Source organism: Astyanax mexicanus, chromosome 18 (genome assembly GCF_023375975.1).
Source record: "Astyanax mexicanus isolate ESR-SI-001 chromosome 18, AstMex3_surface, whole genome shotgun sequence".
Taxonomy (NCBI): domain Eukaryota; kingdom Metazoa; phylum Chordata; class Actinopteri; order Characiformes; family Acestrorhamphidae; genus Astyanax; species Astyanax mexicanus.
In genome coordinates, this window is record NC_064425.1 from 6,105,479 (window position 1) to 6,119,806 (window position 14,328).

General features: G+C 33.4%; 1 protein-coding gene and 1 long non-coding RNA gene across 3 annotated transcripts; one reads left to right on the plus strand and one right to left on the minus strand.

The window, feature by feature from the left end:
* Window positions 1–3,415: 3,415 nt before the first annotated feature.
* Window positions 3,416–8,801, minus strand: linc.pou2af1 (lnc RNA pou2af1). Of its 2 annotated transcripts, none has more exons than XM_007231039.4 (5): window positions 7,850–8,801; window positions 6,023–6,117; window positions 5,675–5,723; window positions 4,862–5,076; window positions 3,416–4,043 (listed from the first exon to the last, which is right to left on the minus strand). In XM_007231039.4, the coding sequence occupies exons 1-5, from the start codon at window positions 7,854–7,856 to the stop codon at window positions 3,711–3,713; spliced, it is 699 nt and encodes a 232-aa protein (XP_007231101.3). In that variant the 5' UTR covers window positions 7,857–8,801; the 3' UTR covers window positions 3,416–3,710. The 2 variants fall into 2 exon arrangements, with proteins under 2 accessions (XP_007231101.3, XP_007231100.3); XM_007231038.4 differs by having other exon boundaries at window positions 4,862–5,079; window positions 7,850–8,800.
* Window positions 6,331–9,762, plus strand: LOC107197925 (uncharacterized). Its single transcript, XR_001518857.3, has 2 exons — window positions 6,331–6,649; window positions 7,785–9,762. It is a non-coding gene; the product is annotated as an uncharacterized LOC107197925 (long non-coding RNA).
* The last annotated feature ends 4,566 nt before the right edge of the window (window positions 9,763–14,328 follow it).

Sequence of the window (14,328 nt, forward strand, 5' to 3'; positions counted from 1 at the left end):
CAATTTTGTATCATCAAGTTTTTGAGCCATTTTTAGTTGATGACAATGTTTATAATCTTTATAATCTATACTGGCACAAAAACCATGGGTACAAAAAAGTACTTTCACTGAAAGGTACTTTTTTGAACCTTAATATAAGGTACAGCCCCAGCGACAAGCTTTGTACTCTTTTAAGTACAAATCTGTACTTATATTTCTTAGAGTGTACAGTATTGTGTCCTGTATACAGTATCTGTTTAAATCATATGTGATGCTTTTTTTTAGGTAAAACACTCATATTGCTGAGATAAATGGATTAGTGTAATTTGCTTTGGTGCCTGAAACTTTTGCACAGTACTGTGTGTGAATATATTTATGACATAAATAAAGCAACTTCACATAATGCACTATTGAAACATGTTCAACCTAGTGATTATTCAAATAATTACTCTCTCTCTCTATAAAATAATACATAATTACGCAATGGTTGTGAATCACAGTTTGCCAAATTACACAAATAACAGACCTGCCTGGATAATTACATATATTACAGCAAAATAACACGCAATTGCTTTTTAATAGAATAGTTCCCAGCTGGGACACAACCGATCTTCAACTTTGAAAGGTGGTTGAAATATGACTAAATTAATGTCTGTTGTTATTTCAACGTTGAAACAACGTTGAAACAACATTTAATGTTAAATGGTTGTGCAAACGTTAACGTTGGCTCAACATAATGTCCTCAACCTTCTGCCTTTTGAATTAGCATTTTACATTTCATGATTATATGATTTCTAAAAACAGTTGGGTAATGAAAAAGTATTTTACTTCTATTTGTGGTAATTAAAAGCTTTTTAATTTAACACAATGTCTATTAGTTTTACTGTTTTAGTGTTTTTGAGATCAGATGTTCAGTAGTCAGATTGGTAGTGGTGATGGGTAAATTTCTTTATACTCAGATTTACTGCAGTGATGTAAGTTTATTGTTTATTAACACTCTGTTCACCAGGATTTTCTAATTTAGAGAGCTATGGTTTATTAAAGGTTGAACGTATGACGTTGAAACAACGTTGCTATACTAACGTTGATTTATCTTTTTCAAAATCAACACCAAATCTTACGTTGATTCAAGGTTGATTTAACGTTGAAATGCCAGCTGGGTGGGTATGTTCAACCTAGTGATTATTAAAATAATTTCTCCCTATAATTACACATAATTACACAATGATTGTGTATGACAATTTGACAAATTACACAAATAACAGACTTGAAGTTGTCACAAAGCAGCTTTACAAAGAAAAACAGGTCCACGCCTCTTATTAGCAGCACTACAGAGATGTAAATTATTGTGGTGACACAGTGGTGAGGAAAAACTCCTTTACAAAATATTATTTACGGTAATATGTTGGATACTTACAATATATTACAGCAAAATAAAATGCATTTTTTTTCATAAATGGAACAGTTACATCAATAAAAAAATGTCAAACTTAAATTTAAATTTGAAGATTTCACAGAAACTAAGAACATAGGACGGATTCTCAGGTACCCAGTTTTGTAATTTTCTGCATGTACATATATGCACACGTGACTCAAACCTGTTATATAGGGCTGTAGAAAGCTAATCGGACGGAATCCAAGAGAGACAGATCAAGCAGACGTGCGGAACGATAAGGGGAATTCCACTGCAATCTGCTGCAGCCTTTGTACATGTACCTCCCCTGTTCTCAGACCAGGGACACGCCCCTTTGTTTAGCAGTAAAACATTGCCCTCCATTTAAGTTAATATATACACCATTCAATGACCCATTTAATATCTGAGATGAAGCAAGACAAATCACAAAGGCCCGTCTGGAGTTACGCCTTCAGTAGCAAACGAGGGGAAAGTGTTTCCTTCAGTTCGTGTTTAAAGAACAGTGTTTTTTCAATGTTTTTGATGATATTTGTTTAGTAAAAGAGTGGACAGAAAAATCCCCACAGTATTGAGATAATGCCTGTAGAGCAGAGGTCAACACAAGCTGCCATGCGTTAAATATCTAACTTTTTCCTCTTATGCAGGACTGCAGGCCTTTTGAGATGCAACCTTTTCTTCACATCCAGTGTGCACGCGCAGCATAGTTCAGTGATGAATGATTTCTTACAGTGTTTTTTTTGTGTTTAACTGCACTAAAACCAACTGCCTGTTCATCAACACTAGGTGGGGATTTTTCTGCTTCTTAACCAGCCAATACACTCCTAAAAACTGAAGTGTTTATTTGACCTTATGACAAATTATAAAAAAAGAAATGCATTAGCACCTTACACTTGACTTTTATTTTGTTTCATACTTGATTCTTGAGGCATGTATTGCTCATCAGAACTTAAAAGTTATTTTAAATTTAGAAGTACTTGCAGTGCACGGATAAAGCACCAGTGACCAGAAAGTGAATACATGATTTTCTACTATTTGTGAATATTACCACTATTTTTTACTATGTTATGTGCATGTTTATGATATTAAATGTGTATTTAATGTGCATTTTTTAACAATCCTACTTATGTTCCAAAAGCCTTAAAAACACAATATCACAATATGTTATTTGGTACAGAATCTTTACATTTCTTATATCAAATATTTATTTAGGCTTACTCATTTTTTTATAATCCCACTTATGTTGCAGAGGCCTTAAAGACACGAAATGTTATTTGGCACGTTCTTTACACTTACATGTCTGTTGCAGACATGGTTAAATCCTTGTGAGCTCCCTTATTTTCCCTTATTGTTCATTAATTAAAAAAAATTAAGCTTAGAATACCCGACCAGTCATTAACAACGTCCTAGCTGGCATTTCAAGTTGAATCAACGTTTATCAACGCTGTTGTTATGGTTGAATCAACGTTGGATTTGGTGTTGATGTTAAAAAGTGAATCAACCTTGATATGGCAACGTTGTTTTAACGCCATACGCTCAACCTTCAATAAACCATAGCTCACTAATATTAGAAAATCCTATGTTTAACAAAGTATTAACAATACATTTACACCACTGCAGTAAATCTGAGTATAAAGAAAGTTACCCACCACAACAACCAATCTGATTACTGAATATCTGGTCTCAAAAACAATAAAACAGTAAAACTAACATAACATGAACATGGTGTTCAATTGAAAAGCAGTTACTGCAAATTGAAGTTAAACAATTTTTTCATTCCTCCATCCAAACGTCTTTAGAAATTATATGGTGATGAAACGTAAAATGCTCATTCAAAAGGCAGAAGGTTGAGGACATTATGTTAATTCAACATTAAAATTTCAACGTTTGCAAAACCTTTTAACAACAACAGACATTACTTTAGTCATATTTTTTAACCACATTTCAACGTTGAAGGTTGGTTGTATGTCGGCTGGGAAGTATTTAAAAAAACATAATGACATTCAAGCAATACGAAAAAAAATGTACGAATTACGAATTTTATTGTAAAAAAAGAAACAATAAAACAACAACAAAAACAATTTTGTTCGTCACTGATATTAACAAGGCTTCTATTTCTATATGAACCAGGTGGCGTACTGTTGTTATAATTGGAGTAATTGGAGTATGTCTGTAATGGAAAGTGTATGTTTAGCTTTCCTCAAAAAATATAAAAACTACGATGAGATGAAGAACGTAACCAATACCTAAAAACCTAATGATAAAAGCTGGACATCGTTTCATGACACTGTACAAAAACAGTCACTTGGACAAAGTGCTCTTATAGGTAACACAGCTCAGCGCTGGACGATTCCCTCCTGCTGTAGAGATCTTCACCAAAGGTTGGGTAAAAACAGTCTGAAGAGCTGTAAGCTGTGTATTCTGAGGCGGTTCCTGCCTCGTTCAGGGCGGGCCAGTGACTGTAGCAGTGCTGCAGGTCAAAGTGCTGCTGGTAGTGGCAACTTTCCGGTGCAAAACTGGTGCTGAGATCCAGGCGTGATGGAGAGCTGTAGCACGAGGAAGACGAGGAGTGAGACTCAGGGGGGGAGTAGCTGTTGTAATCTGCTGGGCTGGGGAGGTTAAAGGAGTGTGTTGGTGAACTAGAAAGAGGGGCCTGAAAAGAAAAGAAAAAAAGGTTACATTACAACAAAGATTTGGATGTATTTAAAAAATAGTTATATAAAATAAAAACAAGCTTATCCTTGAAATAAGTAAATCAAAATGCGGTAAATTGATATAGACATGATTCTTTGCATGGTATAAGTAAGGAAAGAGCTATGAAAAATAAAAACTACAAATCAACCATTTAACCAACAGTTGAATCGTAATCAATTGGCTGAGGCGCATCCATAATTCATCTTAAATGTCGATCTTAAGGGACTTCCTGGTTAAATAAAGGTTAAATAAAAAAAATAAAAAATAAGAAAACACTAAGTCTTACAAATACTTGTGCACAAAGGATTAAAAGATTAACAATTTTAAGAGTTTAGGCCATCAACTTAAAACAAATTTGATCAAACTAATTATTAAAATGTATTACTAAAGTTACTGCTTGGGGTTCAGTTCAGTCTGAAGGCACCAAATTAATTAAACTAATTAAATATTGTGGGGAATTATGGAACAAAAAATGAATATATTTTATAGATTTTTCTTTTTTGATTCATATAGTGACTAAAATGTATTAAGTTATTTTTACAGCTATTTTTTCAGTTTTAAATTAATTCTCTCAATCTAAATCAACAAAACAGTGTTTGTTGAAGTCTGGTCTGAAGGTGAAGTCTTGCTGCTAAAGGTGTGTCCCAAAACATATCATACCTGTCTTCAAATCAAACGTTGCAAGTCTGAAAAACAGCTAAATTTACCATACTGTTTCTAACTAAACCTAAAGCAACAGATCACGTTTTACTGTATAGTTGTAGAACTCATACGCACTAAGGGGTTGCTGTAGTAGTCCATGCATGCAGGGATGTTGTATCCATCCATCCAAGCAGCAGGGCTGCACGACGTGCTGCTGGCGTGCAAACCCTCAGAAGGCATCGCGTTCATCAGGAACGTGTCCTCCATCGAGATGTGCCCATTGTCAGCAAACTGCCGAGGCTGGAAGTAGGTGTCTGGCACCGAGCTGGCAGGAAAAACATCTCCATGGGCTGCTGGAAAGTTGGAGAGAACATTGCTAAGCACTGGAGGGCGTTTAAATTATTGGAAAGTCATGAGATGATGTCACGGCTGCGACAGCCAACAGCTAAATCACATTTGAATAGATGTTTATAAAAAGGAGCCCATTCACAATGAAGTGATCACTATAGGGGTTTTCCCCTTTTTTTGGTCCAGAGGTGGTCTTGTGGGTGCTGATCGATGAAACTGATTTCATGCTGGAGTTGGTGTAAGTGCAGATTTTGCTTTTTAAAAATGTTAAAGATCTGCTCCTAAAAGTTTATTGGTAATGGTAGGATTGTATGGTTGGGGTTGTACAATGATGCAAACAAATGCATTCATTCAATTGACTTGATTTAAATATGCTAGTCTGTTGCACCTGAATAAAACAGATTGTTAAAATTGTTCAAAATTGTTTTTGTTCATAGGCACCATTTTAAACGTGTAAATGTAGTAAAACTATTTTTTTTTTACTTGAAGGAACCTCTTTTTGGACCTTTTTTCAATGTAAGCGCTGTATATTGGGTAGTGAAGGACTGAGGAGCTGCAGATGCTATTCAGGCTCTTTTGTAAATGTTGTGAAATACTTACCAGGAAGCGTTGTGGGACATGAGTCGGGAGAGGGCACAGTTTGCGATTTCTTGACGGAATATTCATGAAGGGCGGGGCGAGTAGAGAGAGGAGTGAGAGAGAGAGAGAGAGAGAGAGAGAGAGAGAGAGAGATTGCCAGTTAGCCTCTTTAACTTTTTTAACATGTAGGCTATGAAACAAATGCCACTATAAATAAATGAACAATGCTTGTAAAATTCTAACTCATGGGACAAGAGCCTGTTAAAGAGCTGTTAAAATGTAACTGCAACTATTTTTTAACTATATATGTAAAAGTGAAGTATGTGATACATGGAATTATTAAATCATTCTCCTAAATACGCTTCTTACCTGAGATTCTGCAGCCTGTAGAGCTGCTCTGCGCTTCTGAAGAAGCTCCTTGACAGTGGTCTTCACTCGCACACCTTGATACACTTTAGGTTTGTCTGCAAATAGAGTTAATAAATAAATTTATATGCATTTAAGAACATATTCTCTACATATCAACAAAAAGAGAATGAAAGATGGACAATTTTATATTTTAACATTTATATATTTATTAAAAACATTGTGAAATCTAGACCAGGCTCAGCTTAAAAAAACGAAAAAAGAAAAACATTTGCTCTATGGAGCTTGAGCAGGTCTCCTGCTGAGCTGAGCCGGCAGTAAACGAGTCAGTTTCGCATTACAATGGGCAATGGGGACTCCTTCGCATGCCTTCACTAGCCCACAAAGAGCCGCTGGAGCAAAAAGCATTTTTACAACAGTTGAGTTTACTGGGAAATAAATAGAAGAAATCGATTAAAACCCGAAAGTCATGGACAACCGCTTAGTGATATAAGATGTTTTAGATGTGGATTGTTCGCGGATCCGTTTAGGAAAGTTAGGAAAAACGTCGCAGCCAGGAAATAGAAGGAAAACCAGCAAAACGGAGAGCAGAAGTGAAAAACCGCGTGTGAATCTCTTCAAAAATCACGAGTAAGTAGAATTACAAGCTCCTACAAACGCGATACAAGTGAGAAATGCTTGCAAAAAAGAAATGAAAAGTAAAACAGCTGTACTTTATGCTTTGCGGTGTCGTTCGACTACCTTTTGTAGGATATAAAAAACTCAAACGCGAGTATGCATTAGGTCTCTGATCTATTGAGAACTGTTAGGAACGTACAATGTATAAACATTATGTATGAACGTTAAACGGACTAATAAACAATAATACGCAATAAGTGCGATATGTAGCTGCGGTCTTGTTATTTTTTATGTTTTGTTGTTATTGTTGTAAAAAAAAGTACCAACGCAACTTGAATAACATTAACGTTTTAAGGCTTGGAAACGAACAGATGTTTTTAAAGGTTAGAGCTCCGAATGTTAATAATAATTAGGTTCATGATTTTTCATTGGTTGCGTGGTCAAAATTCATCCGAGTCGAAATTAAGTGGGCGTCTTCCTGATACTTAAAATGTGTCTAAAATTTCACCCTATGGAAGAAATTCAAGAGAAAATGGCTGCAGTAAGAACAACGCCACGCCATGGCTGAGCCCGTAGAGGCAGGCAATATAGTTGCAAAACGTATAATAGTTTCGGGTCACGGTCCGAGCAGTTCTGATCAATTTTCATAGGATTCACAGAGACCTCAGATGATTCAGAGTGGAAAAGTTGATGATAGAAATGTTCAGACCTCGCCATAATTATCTAACATCCTAATAAAACTGGCCGATGTTCAAAAAACAAATTCCCTTAAGCAAGATATGAATAAAACGCCCTGACCGAATCCATATACTAATTTAAGTACTGCAATCTCCAAAAGTCGTTTGTAATTACAGAAGAAAATGAAGATAAAAAGTCGAATACATCGATGTAAAAATAATGTGCTCTTAAAAGCTGCCCCTTCACCTATGTGGCATCACCATAACATTATAAAACCATTAAAACAATTTAAAATAAAATAAAAAGCTAAATATAATATTTTAGAGAGTTTAAACACCTAAAACAGGCGCATGCTTTCTACATCTGCCTGTCTGTCAGAGTCACACTGCATTTTTCCTCATGTCTGAACTGTGAAATTGCTCATCTAATGCCACCGTTTATAATTAAACTCTTTCCTCATGTCTTCCAGGTTTCCCTAAAGATACGGAGAAGTCCGAAGAAAGGATGAGAAAAAGGAAAAGAAAACGCACTCACCAGACATTTTGGCGTGAAGAAGAAGATGAAGTTCAGGGAGGCAGCCAAAACGCCTGTTCTTGGCTCTGTTAAATGGGCAAGAACGAATTATTCACAAAAGTATCCAAAAGTCTCAATAAAGAACTCTCCAAACACTCTCACCATATACAATAATATAGTAATATAGCTGGGGAAGTATTAGTTTGAGTTTTTCTGCCCTCATCCCTACTATTTAAATGCCCAAGAAGTCCATGATTTGACAATGATTTGATTGCGCGATACTTTCAATTTGAATATTCAAAGACTTCGCTAAAATACTTATATCTTAGTGAAATTCGCATTTAGAATGCATACAACAACACTCACTATAATATAATATCATGCTATTTCACACTTTGACCTAAAAACAAAAATATATTTTAACATTTTACCATCCTTTTAATATTGCTGGATAGAGTCTTCCTGTGAAGCTCTGTTTCCACTTTACACTGAATTATGACTGAAATAAGACATTTTACACCATTTTTCACATCAAGCATTTATTCCACAGTGGTAAGGATACTTAAAAAGCACACTTATGACGATCTCAGGCCTATTTTTAATATATTTTTCTGAAATATATGACTGGTGGGCGTGGCATATAGTAGCAGCCATTTTGCCAGGAGAGCACTTGGATGGAGCTCGAGCTCTGTTCCCAGGTGATTCTGCCATACACTGCCCAGTGTGATAACCACACACAAATCAAATTAAAGACCAGCACAGATGAATAATAAGCTTTATTTCAGATTTACAACATAATCTGAATTTTTAAGCAGGTTTTGATAAAATACATTTTTAACTCTTATCCCCAGTCATTTTCTGTCCAGTGTGGACCACAAGGGATCAGGTGTATTGTCGGATGTTCCTTAAAAAAACTAAAATTTAATTATAACCATTCTTTATAAAACATGTATCCGTTTATATAAGTCTAAAAATAATTTTAAAAATTAAAGACAAAAAAAAAAAAAAAAAAACTGTAGCACTGATGTACTCGAGCAACGTTTAAACTAATGCCCTACAACTGGGTACAAATTTCACTGTAAGAAAACAGACAATGTATTTCATAAAATATAACAATAATGATAACAATGAACACATAAATAAATGCTTCAGGTGTGGCTTTAGATCAAAATAAAAATAAAAAAATGGTCGCCGCTCCGTGAAAGGACTTAGATATTGTATGTATTCTTTAAATACATGATTAATATGCATAATCTTAATAATCATATGTTGTGCGACTTTTCAATTTAATATTTTGGTCTCATTAAAAAGTTTGGGCATTTCTGGTCAAATTGCAGGTATTTCTTATTGTATAGATGCAAATAATTTCAACTTATGCATATTTTAATTATAATTGCTTTTTAGTATATCTACATTTAACACATTCAATCTTTTACACATAATATCATAAATAATTTTCCAATATTTAAAAATGCATAAATAAAAAAACAACTTGATACATTTTTTATTTTAGATGTATATTTTTATTTAAATGTATATATTTATAAGATAAAACACAGATCCCTAAGCATTATTTCCATTATTTCGTCGTTGTCATTAAAAAACGTTGTTGTATTTGACAAAATAATTATATACTGATTTTCATTGAAATTTCAGGTTTTTCATCCTTTAAATATTTTTTTTTGTTTTTAATATATTTTACTCGTATATGTAAAACTACGCTAGTTTGCTATATGTAGAAATAGATGTAAGGTGTCTTCCCATCTAATTTTTAAGAAAACGCCTCCTTCATCATTCACGTTAGAGCTGATCCACCAACATGTTCTTGTTAGATGGGCTTTTTAGATGTTTTGTAATGGATTTTCCACAATTGCTACCTTTATAATGATGCACACAATAAAAATATCTGAATAAATAATCATATAAAATATGTATATTTATTTTTTTCGCGTTTTCAGTTGTTCTTTAGATGCGTTTCCTGTTCTGCAGTTGTTCTGGCATTGTGTCGCCATCATGTGGTCCAAACGTGTTCCATAAAAGAAACCACAGTTTCTGAGAGCATTTATGGATGAGCAAACTCACATTAATACATTCTGAAATAATGACTGAAATATAGATATAAAAATTATCATATCTACTTGCTTAGTATTTTAAATTACAGAGGCGAAGTGGAACACAATGCATACTATATCTCTACTGTATCGTTTAGCTCAAATATTTAAATATGACACTTTTCGTTCTTTTGTATAAAAAACGTATGACTTTTATAATAAAAAAGCGCTATCGACGCTGTCATCAGCAAACTGAAAATAAACGATAAGTCATTGAGAAACAAATTACAACCATATATAAAAGAGATATCCATTGATTATATAAAAAAACACAATTTCGTTATGCATGAGAAAGAGATTTGATTTAATCCACACTAACTAACTTTAACTATCTTTTCTCTATATCAATCAAATTAAAGTAGAGGTGTGTAGAATCAGTTTAAAAGATTTGAACACACCAAAAGCCATCAAACCAAGCTGAAACGCTTGAATGTTTGGCTAAATAAAGTATCATTATCACTGAAAGCTCAAGTAATTTCTCGAAGATAAGCCCAGATCTAAGCTTGAACTTCTTGCTTTATTTGATTCTGGCAGGAAAGAAACCAAAACTTCATGTGAAGCGTTGCTTTTTCATCAGTTGCCCAGAGTGGACTGTTTAGACAAATGTCAGATATATACAGCTCTGGACAAAAATAAGAGAGCACTTCAAAATTATGAGTTTCTTTGATTTTACCAAATTAAAAACCTCTGGAATATAATCAAGAGGAAGATGGATGATCACAAGCCATCAAACCAAACTGAACTGCTTGATTTTTTGCACCAGGAGTAAAGCAGCATAAAGTTATCCAAAAGCAGTGTGTAAGACTGGTGGAGGAGAACATGATGCCAAGATGCATGAACACTGTGATTAAAAATATTGATTTCTAAACTCCTAAAACTTTATGAATATGAACTTGTTTTCTTAGCATTATTTGAGGTAATTTTGTTATTTCAGCTATTTCTCATTTTCTGAAATAAATGCTCTAAATGTAAAAAGTGGATTAGTCCAAAAGTGTCTTAGAAGTTTTTATTTTAAGATTTGATTTCATTTATCTTAACTAACATGTTTTCTTTATATTATTTCTTTATGATTACAATAGGGTAGAGTTGTGTAGAATCAGTTAAAAATAATTTAACACACCAAAAGCATAGACATTTTTTAAAATACATCAGGAAACATTGAACTTATTAGTGGTATGTGTCTACCTACAATAAAACACTATATGTTGCGTAAAATCAGTTAAAAATATTTTATAACACCAAAAGCCATCAAACCAAGCTAAACCGCTTGAATTTTTGCCCCAGCAGTGGCAAAAAGTTATCCAAAAGCAGTGTGTAAGTATATATATATATATATATTGTCATTTAGAGCATTTATTTGCGGAAAATGAGATATGGCTGAAATAACAAAAAAGATGCAGAGCTTTCAGACCTCAAATAATGCAAAGAAAACAAGTTCATATTCATAAAGTTTTAAGAGTTCAGAAATCAATATTTTGTGGAATAACTCTGGTTTTTAATCACAGTTTTCATACATCTTGGCATCATGTTCTCCTCCACCAGTCTTACACACTGCTTTTGGATAACTTTATGCTGCTTTACTCCTGGTGTAAAAATTCAAGCAGTTCAGTTTGGTGGTTTGATGGCTTGTGATCATCCATCTTCCTCTTAATTATATTCCAGAGGTTTTCAATTTGGTAAAATCAAAGAAACTTATCATTTTTAAGTGGTCTCCAGTTTTGTTCCAGAGCTGTACATCAGGAAACATTGTGCTTCTTGTCTGCTCATACAGTAATTTTAAGGAATAAAAAAAACCTAAAGGTAAAATCCACCAATTGATTATACAGAAAAAAGCTCATTCATTCTTATTTCAGTTTTCTTTTTTATTTGTTATGTGGACAAACTGCAGTAGGTTCATCACAACCTCCCAGGCTAATTTCCCTTCACTTATGAGTGTAAATATGAATGCCTTATTTAAGCATGTACACATCTGGGGCCAGTTGTTCAAAGGTAATCTGATCGGATTTTGGTTATCGGATTGGATCAAATCTGGAAAACGGATCAGATCATGTAATCCAATCCTAGTTTGTAAATGGATCAAACCTTCAGTTTCTGTTGTTCAAAACTTTTCAGTAGGATTTGGATAACTTTGATCCAAAAAAACAGTATTACCCTGATCCCAACAAGGGGTAGGATTTCAAGGTGGATTTCAGGAAGAAAATGTAGTAAAACTTTAAAATCAAAGTTTTAAAGTAAAAAAAAAATGTATTTGTACAATTTAGTGTATATACTTTTATTTCTATTTTGCACTTGACCTGTTTAACCGTTACAGTAATAAAGTAGACATAGGCTACCAATTAAGCCTTTTACTATAGTAACGTAAAAATAAAAACAATCTTGACCCCATGAAATAAACCCCCCAAAAGATTTCAATGACAAACAAAAATAATATATTCATTTTTTCATCTACGTCACTGTCATTCATCACTGTATATTAATGTCAAGGAAACATTCATCAGATATGAAGCTGTCAAAAATAATTTCGAACAATTGCAAAGAACACCAGAGTTTGTTCTGGTTCTTCAACAGGCTCAGGTGCATCATGAACATCACAGAGAGGGACATTGCGTCTTGTAGCAACGTTGTGCAGGACAATACATGCAAGTGTTATGTTGCATGCTCCCTGTGGTTCGACTCGCAAATAGTTAAGGCATGCAAAGCGTCTCTGCAGAGCGCTCAACTGCTCGTATTGTTTTGCAATAAGCAGTATCTTGTTACTGCAAGAAAAGGAGTCATCAACCCCTGTTGGTTCTTCTATCTGTTTTTTACATAGCTAGTGATCCGGATTAGGTAATCCTGAAAACTGTGTTTCTGGATCAGGTTGATCCAATCCAAAATTGCTTTGAAAAACTGGCTTAAAAGTAAGACAGATCACCTGATCCTGGATAGCAAAAAATGTGATTACCAAATCTGGATAATTTTGATCCGGATTACATTTTTTGAACAACTGGCCCCAGGTGATATACATACATATATATATATATATATAATCACTGTTTTTTTTCTGTTTACAAAAAATAAAGAAGTTATAGTACATTGGAAATGTTGATAATATATTGAGAAACACATCAGTACTCTACAAAAAATGGTTCTATAGCTCCATTCACATGCCACAGAAGAACCATTTGTGACTTTTATATCAGAATAATGTGTGTAAATGAGACGCGAGAGTAATATATACAGGTTTTGTACAAATTAAAGCTTTTCAACAAGAGCAAATACATATAAACACAACAATATAAAAAACAGTTTAATAAATGTTTAATAAACAGTGTCAGTTATAAATAAAGGATTGTCATTTGCATTTGCATGAAGTTTATAGGAATTGTTTTATGTCTCTCCTAGACTTAAACCTTAGTTCAGTAAGACGATATAAAGCTCTGGATAAGAGTTAAAATAAGAGACCACTTAAAATCCAAGAGTTTCTTTGATTATATCAAATTAAAAACTCTGGAATATAATCAAGAGGAAGATGGATGATCACAAGCCATCAAACCACCAAACTGAACTGCCTGAATTTTTGCATCAGGAGTAAAGCAGCATAAAGTTATCCAAAAGCAGTGTGTAAGACTGGTGGAGGAGAACATGCCGAAATGTATTAAAACTGTGATTAAAAACCAAAACCAGGGTTTTTCCACCAAATATTTTGATTTCTGAACTCTTAAAACTTTATGAATATGAACTTGTTTTCTTTGCATTATTTGAGGTCTAAATTATTTCAGCCACCATTTCTCATTTTCTGCAAATAAATGCTCTAAATGACAATATTTTTATTTGGAATTTGGGAGAAATGTTGTCTGTAGTTTATAGAATAAAACAACAATGTTTATTTACTCAAACATATACCTACAAATAGCAAAATCAGAGAAACCGATTCAGAAACTGAAGTGGTCTCTTAATTTTTGTCCAGAGCTGTATTTTTTTGGATAGAAAGACAAGATTGTATTATTGATTACTGACACAAAAACAATGTGTCTACATAACTTTCATAGGACCAGACATGCACTGAGGAAAAAAAAATGATGTGTAAAATTTATTTAAAAAAAGTTTTGCAACTTTATGCATTCGTTTTTTTTAAAGTAAATTTATTTTCAGATAAATTTAAGTAACTTTAACTCGGTTTCAAGACTTAAATGTTACATAGTGTAAATAAGTGAACTGAACTTCAGTCAATCCTTTCTTTAGTAAACTTTACTTCATTTATTTTTGCTGAATCAATCCTTTCTTTAAGTAAACTTTACTTAATTTCTGTATAAAATATTATCTAATTACAATTACTTAATTTATACAATATTACTCAAATAATGTATGATACATAATATATTATAATTGCTGTAGTTTTTATATTTT